A 9,149-nucleotide genomic window follows, 5' to 3' on the forward strand; every position below is an offset into this window, starting at 1 on the left:
TGGCGATCGTGCTTGTAGGCAATGTAAAGAAGCCGGCACGCGTCCGCACGGTCAGACGGACACATCCCTTTTGTTTGTTGTTTTCATATTTTCTTTTTTTTTTGGGTGTGCTCGCCCCACCTCGGCGACACCAACTTTCCCGTGACCGTCGGGGCTCAGCTACTACAGCTGAACAGATACGCGCAAGTCCAGTGCGTCCTGCCGCACCCGCTCTCCCACTTCCCATCGTGGCGAGAACGGGTCCAACGGCTGATCTCCCTCGGGACGCAGACACGCTGTGAATTTCGGCTTCAGGTGATTGGCCAGCTGAGACGCGGATCTCCCCGTGCGCCGAGAGGACAACTCTGGCTGGAGCCGAACGCACCTGAGCCGAGCTGTGTCGCGCACGTCCGACGGCTGAACAATTTTTCCTAATTTTTATTTTTGCCTTGTTTTTTTTTTTGGAGCATTTTTTTTTCCTTTCCTCTTCTTTCTTTCTTCAACCGATCGTTCCTCCGGCCGCTCGACCCACCTCACTCCAGTAAGTTGCATGTCTCATGACCAATTTGACATATCGGTGGTGCAACTTCCATTTCAAACATCTCACAGATTTGGCAAATCAAACCTTTCCTTTCTAACTCGTTAAATTGTTCCTTTCTTGTTTGCATTTACTTTTACTTTTTTCACCGTATGATAGTTAGGTAGACAGTATTGTGATTCTTTATGTGTGACTGTTGTCAATAAATGCATGTTTTTTTTAAATCAATTTCAGTCTCAATCGTGCTTTGTATTACGGAAATGATTCACCTTTTCGAGGATATTCAAATTTTTTGACGAGCAACTGTTTATTGAGGGAGTTAATTTGAAGAGGGAATGAGGTTACTGGAGTATCCAAAATGAGTACAGCACTGAATTGGTATGCCGAAAAACATTGAATGTAAACAAAGTAACCCAATCCTATTCGTTTTAAAAAGCTGATAATTTTTCTGTTATCTGGAATTGGAATTTTGGAAAGCTGAACCTACATTTCTGTGTTGTGCAAAAAACAAAAAACTTCCTTGTCTAAGATTTAAAAAGGATCCCCAATGTGTTATCTGGGAGGCAGAGTCCAGCCAAGTTAAACATCAATGTCAGTCAGTAATAAGTGTTCACAATATCCAAATCATCATTGACTGAAAGTTTCTCCCAGATGTCTCTCAGAGCTTAATAACATTAAAAAGACTGTGATGCCAGATAATTTCTTGCTACCCAAGCCAGTGGATGTAAGACAGAGCCAAGTTCAAAAACCCATGCACAGGCAATGACCAAAACTACAAAACCAGACTCATTTCAAGTCCAAGCACCAATTCAATATTAAAATTATATTATATCTGAAGTTGATTCTCTTTCTCTTGCTGATGTTTTACTGGTACATTAGTCAGACATTCTTTCAGATTAATCATTTTTCATCTGTGCGTGGCCTTGGCATCTTTAAAGCAAGAGGACCATCTCGATGAGTAAAAAATATTGCAAATGGTTCATGAAGGTTCATTTTCACATCACTAACTTACTGAGAAAATAAAATGTGGTACTCTCAAGTTACCTTAGTTTTTAGTACAGATACTTTATTAAAACTGGCCAATTATAAACAATTAAAATTTGTGATAATTACATTTTTTTTTTAATAGCAACCCCTCAACTCCCGCTGGCCAATATTTAACTGATTAATTGTCTTAGTCTGTGACACAAAAAAAGGTTGCGGACAACTGGCTTAATCCAAATCTAACATCATTGATGCCATTTATACCTGCCTGAAAGGGGGTGAAAGAACTGTCAAGTCAGTGACACAAAAAAGGTTGCGGACAACTGGCTTAATCCAAATCTAACGTCAATGATGCCATTTATACCTGCCTGAAAGGGGGTGAAAGAACTGTCAAAGATGAGACAAAATGTCATTTCCTTTAAATAATGTTTTTTTTCCATCTGATATACTTAGAAGGAATGGCCCTGGCTTGCAAGCTGTCAGCGATAAGATAGCTCTTCCGTCACCTTTGTGACAAGTGCAAACAAATAGTCAGCTGTGTTTTCATCCATCAAATCTTAAAGGGACAATCCAGCCGGGATGGCCCATTTTTCACTCTATGTATTTTGTTTATCAGGAAAATTATATTTGCTTGCATTTTCAATTTCATCAATTTGTTTTTAACTCATTGTAAAATGCCCCTTAGTAATCGCCAGTGTAGCCAACTTACTCGCACTGTCTTTGTTCTTTGTTATTTGGGCTGAGAGCAAAATGTAATCCCAAAGCATTTTAATTTAGTCTTTATGTATTTAGGGTTATTAGTTTGTCAGCAACAGTAGAATAACGTGTAATGGAGAAGAGCAGAGACATACACGAACACTCAAGCAATGATACATGAGTCATGGGAGTGCCACTGTATTACCAATATTTAAAACGGATGACATCAAATGCAGTCAGATACAGTACTTCAAGAATATGGCATGCAATGTGAAAGCACATACAGTACATACATAAATATATACAGTATTTACATAAATTAATATGCATACATCCTAATATTTTGAATTCATGAAAAATAAAAATAATTTTGTTGCTTTTTTGATGTTTTAGATTTTTGTTGAGGTACAGTTTCAGTACCGGTATCGAGGTATTTTATGCAGGTATAGTATCGGAGCCAAAATTTTGGTATTGTGACAACACTAAGTCTATGTGTTTCTAGCCGAACCATCAACAGTGTCATTACCACACTAAACAGACCCCGGTTGGTAAGGAGTGATGTCAGTCAGCCCACAATGGAACATGAGACCATTATTTCATGGCAGCCCTGCATACGACCCAAATGTAAATAGCGACAGGGACTTCTACTATGCTAAAGATTAACCCAGTGCTTGCTTGGAAAGATGTGGTGCTAGAAGTTTATTTCCCTTCCATTGATGCAAATTTACCAGTAATTTTATTGCTAGTTCAACTGTTAGGAGTGGAGCTTATCAATACTCCCGTATTAAATAATTTAGCGCCAGGGCTAAGTTAGTACAGAGACTCCGTACCCATCCGTAGAACTCCGGCACAAGAGGAAAAGAACCATACAGTTTGTTATCAGCACAATGTGCAAAAGCCAACATCTGTGATGTTAGTTCCCATGGCACGGTAACGTGGTAACGTGGTAACGTGCACATCTGTGAAGGCTAAAAGCTCCATAAAGGCTTTGGGCATGCTGCCATCCAAGCAACATCTTTTTCAGGAACATGACGATTTAAGCAAGGACAACACCAATTACTTTTACTCCAATACTAAATACTAGGCTTTACATGATCAGGATTCTTGGGGCCGACATGATCGCCGATCAGCGAGTAAAAAAAAACTAAATTATTTCCGATTACCGATCCGATCATAACATAGAGCAATATGTCTATTTAAATAACTTGTTTATTTACTGTTTATTTGGCTTTATGGGTTCAGGATTTTGGGGGTCAATCATTGAGTTTGGAAAAAAAACAGAACGATACTCAACCTCCAATACAATCTAAGATGGATAACTATATTTAGGGGCCAGTCTAACCCTTGCGCAAATCCACGTCTAATTGACACCCATTGAAATGCATTGTAGGGGAAAAAAAGCAAGCTAAAAATTATATTAACAAAACCGCTGATAGAAAATAAATATAACTTGTACTCATTAATGAAAAATATGCATGAACATCACCAGTCGTTCAGGTGGCCGGGGTTTTTCTTGAAGCTATTGCTATCTTTGTTCAACACACGACCATTACTTACCAGCTATGTGGCTTCACTTTCTGTTGCTGTGGTTGAAGCTGGCTGTGTTTGTCCACTATTTATGTGCACAGGACTATAGAGTTAAATTTGGGTCAAAATTTTTTTACTTGACACTGAAAATTCATGTTGGTCTTGACCTTCTCAAAATATAAAAAATTTATCAAAATAAAAATAAGTGTGAGAAATGTTGTTTTTTCAGATCAAATTAAATTTTGATGCATTTTGGTCAGTCTTTTGAATAAATTATTTTCACTTTTCGCTTCCATACATATTTTGACATTTTAGGTCTTATTCAGTTCATGTATTGTCTTTTCAAATTCCGTTTTAACCCATTAATGCCGGGAGGGCATTACCGCATTTCTACCACTAGAGCCAGAGGCTCTCTTCTATCTTTAAAGCAGGGAGCGCGGATATGTCATTTTGTTTTGTTTTGACAAATTCTCGTCTCTTAGCTGATGAAATACATCAGAATATACACGGGAGGGTGACGTGGGCCTCGTAGCATTTTATTTGAATTTTATTCGAGCATTCATGGCTGACGCAGATTCGCTGGAGTTGTAAAATAAATTATGCCGATTGACGATGGTGCAGAAGGACTTCGGAGCAGTGTAAACAGTCCACAGTGACATTGTTAACAAATATGTTTGTAACAATGAAGATGTTGAAAAACTCCTTTGAAATGGAATGAAAGACAAATAATTACCACTTGATTCCCCAAGGTTATTACAACTGCGATACATTTTTGTAAGGTGAATTTACCCGCAAATGCGACACAAGTTTGTTGATTTAAAAAAAAAAAAAAATGGAATCTACTGAAGGTTTATAATAATGAAGGTTTGGTTTGTGTGAACGCCACAGGTGTAAGGTCTGAAATGTTTTCGGAATTATGTTTCTATATGCGATATGAGATATCAATTATTTAGTAGGCATTGACAATATTGTTGAATTTCGAGGAAAATTTCAGGTTTTCGGGGGTGATTCTAAAGTCACCCAAAGGTTTTAGAGGCATTTGGCAGGCACTTTAGGCCTTAATGGGTTTTATTTTACTTTATTTTTTTCAGTTTCATATCTGTTTTTTGAGTTTGTGGGGGCGTGGTATCTATCAACAGAGCGGGGTGTGGAATCATGAGTGGGGGAAAATGCTTGGAACTTCCCCCGGTGACCTGCCATCAAGGACCGTAGAAAGAGGAACTAAATGAAATTGAACATTTACCTCAACAATATATAGCTAATCAGATTTTTGATGGAAGAAAAGCTGCAAGTTTAGAGCTCTTTGGCTCAGCTCCAAAAAGACGCTCTCCTGAACAGCTTGAGTTAGTATCTTTTGTAGCCATGACTTTGAGAAGATCCCAACTTATTTTGTTAATTTATTCTGTTGAAAAAACAACCACCTCTCATTTTAGCCAACAGATCATCTAATATAGTACTATGCTGTGTGAATAAGCAGAGAACCAGTTAAAAAAAAAAGCAAAGGGAAAAAAAGACAATAAGCAGGAATTTCTGTAAATAATGAAGGATAAATTTCCCTCCCAAAAAAATCTGTGTAAGCGAATTCTCGGATGCAACAATTAATACACTCGTATATCTCATTCACAAAACGTATGCGAGAAAGAGTGGGCACTCTCACCTGCACAAATTTTAAACATTAAGAATTATGAAAAGACATGCCACAGCAAGCATTGGTTGGGTAAATTAAATGGCTTAACTTGAGACTAAGACGGCAAGAGTGGGCACTGCTCTATTGTTTCCCAACCAAGAGGGCACACTGTAGAAGGTATGAGGAAATATTGAATCATTTATTTACAAGTTGACAGGCAAATATTCGTAGTCAATCCATAAGCCTATCAAAAGAATGGCATATACGCCACAATCACAAGAGTCACATGTCAGCTCATGTGTCTCATTAAAACTCAAGATGACTGATGAAAACTGCTGTAGTGGAATTGAATATTACTCTGAATGTTACTCTTACTTATGAAGTTTATTGTGGTAAATGTTTTAAGAGATACATTAAAAAAAGACAGGTTTGTTATTTAATTTGATTTTTTTATATTAAATGATTTTCATTTAATAATTCATTGTGTAATGCTGTACTTTTGGAGAACCATCAACATAAGACAAAAAAGTTGGAAACCACTGCGCTCTATGTGACGGTGTTCTTCCACTCTGTTGTTGTGCATTTTCATGATACATGTCAAGAGTTCAACAGAACAAACGACCTTTTATTTTTGAGCATTGTGCACCTGTGGTCTGAAAACACATTTGTCAGAGTGGACAATGAATTATTGCAGTGTAGGTGGCCAAATGTTAGGTCGAGTTTGAAAGCAATCAGCTCACTTGATAGCACCATCAAATGTGTGTGTGAAGTATTTTTACTTGTTGTGATGTGACCATATGCAAATGATCAACAGTGTTGTTCTTTTTATTAAAGACTTTTATTTTTTATCTGTATGTCATTGTTAGTGACTTATTACATGCCAGTGGGGAAAACGGCCCTTCGTTGTACAGATCTCTACAGTATATATGTCACATGCGGCAGATGCAACACTCAGCCCCCACTCCCCAAGCGCAAGACAACAGAATTCCATAGCTCTTTAGCATTTAAAATGTATGTATAAGTGATTGGCCTTAGGTACTTTATTGACAACCATTACATAAGGTACTTTATTGACAACCATTACATAATAACTTCTATGAGATTGTTTTTTTTTAATCTACCAAAATTAATAGTATCAGTTAAAAGTTTGAACACATTTTGGGGGTGTATTTAACTGTCGGATTATATGAATCCATGCAAAAGAAAAACACAATATTAATAACTGACATTTTTAAATGGGTTTTTAGGTGGGTCTAAATCCACCACAGGTGAGAAAAGTAGCACAAACTTTTGAATGTTAAAAAATAAATAAGTAAATAAATAAATAAATGTGGCCTTTAGCAGGCAGATGTATGTGTCTTTGATTGTAACTTAAATCAACCATCTTACCTAGCAGCTGCACTCCACGGGTCAAACCGTAGACATCAATAAGAGCCCAGAGGGGTTCAGTCGTTCGGACTCCGCTGAAGAACAGCATAGGGCTGGATTCGTTTATGCGGTAGAAAACACGGCCCTTCTTGTCAACCCAAAAGGCGATGATATTCCCCTCGTTAGCAAATTCTTCAGGTAGAGCCTTGGCCCAGAAACCACTCTGAGACACCAAGTCTGGGCAGGCGTACTTTGGCAAATTGTCTGGGTTTATCCTGCAGGGATCTTTGGAGGTGAACCCCAGGCGCAGAGCTCCACTCCAACAACACTGTTTTTTTGTAATCTGGGGGGGGGGGGACAATGTGTTTTCAAGTTAGTAATTTTTTAAGTGGACCAATAAGTTAACCAACAGATTCAGTCAATACGATGAATGCCCATGAAAAAAAAAAAGATATGGGACAATATCATGGGCTGAACTTGCCCCTGCTACACTCTTAAAATGGTATTCAATGTTATTATGTACAGTGGTTGCACACTCACAAAAAAAAATCTGGCTCAGACAAATTTTTTAAGTAAACTTTAAATTCACTTAAATATGTTTCTGGATCTTGATAATTCTATTGTGTGAAAACACTTGATGAAATAAATTTGAATAAATTCAACACACGAATTTTCACTTTAAACTGAAAAAGTCATTTCACAGTAGATGTTCGTACGATACCATCTTTTTTGTTTGGAGTATGAGCACTCAAATCTTTAGTACTCACCGATACCAAGTAACAGATACCACTAATGGGGTAGATGCCACGGACTTCCGAGTTCCGGGTTTTACACATCAGTGCCGTTTTCAACACTCGCACCCCAACCCCTGCGCCCCCCAACCGTGTGCTCCCGCCATCGGCGGAAGGCATCTCGGCTATCTGAAATGCATCAGACACTAAGACAGACACTACACACTCGCAGCCTCGCACCCGTCGACGGGAACGCGCAACCGAGGGATACAAAGGTGGAAGCGCAAGTACTGGGACGCGGCCCACACGTCGCGAACCGGAAACAGAAACAAAGTTGATGGGTGAAAAGTCAGAAGTCCCGCCTCCTCCGCGGCATATAGTCCATACTTTTGATACATGAATTTCCATTCAACCAATGACAGATAATTTTAAAGACCTTTTGGTTATTCTGACAAAAGACAGAACAGTCACTCACAATATAATAATAATAAAAAAAAAACTGATTTAAGATTAATTTGTAATAAATTAAAGTAAGACAAAGGACTTTTCAGTTTTCGTTGATATTTCCCAAGAGGACCAGCACATAGCGTTGTGAAATCCTCATCTCCCAGCAGATTAGAGTTTGATTGAAATACATTTCTGTCTGCAGTAGCTGTGTGAAGATTGTATAGCGATGAGCTAATTCATCCGTTTCAAATTTTTCTTTACACAGTATTGTAACGTTTCATAGCAGACGTTGGTATCTTACCTTCTTTATTTTAAATACACAAACGGCTGCGCTCCCCCTCCCTCCCCGCGATGCATTCACAAGCACTCGTAAATAAGAAAGCACACAACACAAACTAGTTTGTTACAGTACTTCTGAGTGTTGCGCTGCTGGTCGATCAGTGTGGAATGGCCAACTATCAAGCTGCTGGCTATTTATTGCTACCATGCAAATTTCTGATAGCTAACATTACCATAATCATTTTGATTTGAGCCTGAAACGTCGCGCCCCGCAATGGCAACATCAGTTGGAAATCCCCCCGAATTCCCGAGACAAACGGCTGAAAAATGTATCACAATGTTGTATTTCATATTAGCCAATATTAACTCAGCTGATACGAAATACTACCTTTTACTACCATGCGCATTGTTACAGCACCATAAAACAAATCCAAAATGGACAGTGCCATGTTGCACAGTGATGGCGTGGACTGGACAAAAATGTCCAATAACATCTTCCAATAAAGAAACGAAAAATAATCATTTTCATCCATTGTGATCAAAAATAGGACAGACCCGCTTGGGTCAATTTAACTCAAATTTCACGTTACTTTGCGTGTTCTCAAATGTCTAAATCTAAATTTATGATCTAAATCTAAATCTAAAATGTCGCAAAGATGTTGCAAAAAGGCAGAGACAAGAACTTCATTGTTGGTGAATTCAACATTTACTACGTTCGGCAACGTTCGCCTCTCATTGGGATACAGCCTTTAGAGTTAATGTAATGTTAATGTAATGTTTCTGTCAAAAGTCACCGGTATCCCATGACTATTGATTCTACAATTGGTTTTATTGTACTGTACACATTGTGACAGAATCAACAGTACAGTGAAAATTAAACATTGTAAAACTGACTTATCATCAAGCCAAATATTGAATGGACTACCTTGAGGCGGACTTGCTCATACAGGGCTATGGGCCTGTTGCTGAAGGT

General features: G+C 38.3%; 1 protein-coding gene across 2 annotated transcripts in view; it reads right to left on the reverse strand.

Moving 5' to 3' along the window:
* neurl1aa (neuralized E3 ubiquitin protein ligase 1Aa) overlaps positions 1-9,149 on the reverse strand; it is a 51,777-nt gene that overhangs the window by 26,136 nt on the left and 16,492 nt on the right. For both annotated transcript variants that reach the window (XM_077570568.1, XM_077570569.1), the window contains exons 2-3: positions 9,102-9,149; positions 6,741-7,062 (exon numbers count right to left, since the gene is read on the reverse strand). The exon at positions 9,102-9,149 is cut by the window's right edge and continues 203 nt beyond it. In XM_077570568.1, the coding sequence (XP_077426694.1) occupies positions 6,741-7,062; positions 9,102-9,149 (370 nt within the window). The remainder of the gene's footprint in view (positions 1-6,740; positions 7,063-9,101) is intronic.

Source organism: Vanacampus margaritifer, chromosome 7 (genome assembly GCF_051991255.1).
Source record: "Vanacampus margaritifer isolate UIUO_Vmar chromosome 7, RoL_Vmar_1.0, whole genome shotgun sequence".
Taxonomy (NCBI): Eukaryota; Metazoa; Chordata; class Actinopteri; order Syngnathiformes; family Syngnathidae; genus Vanacampus; species Vanacampus margaritifer.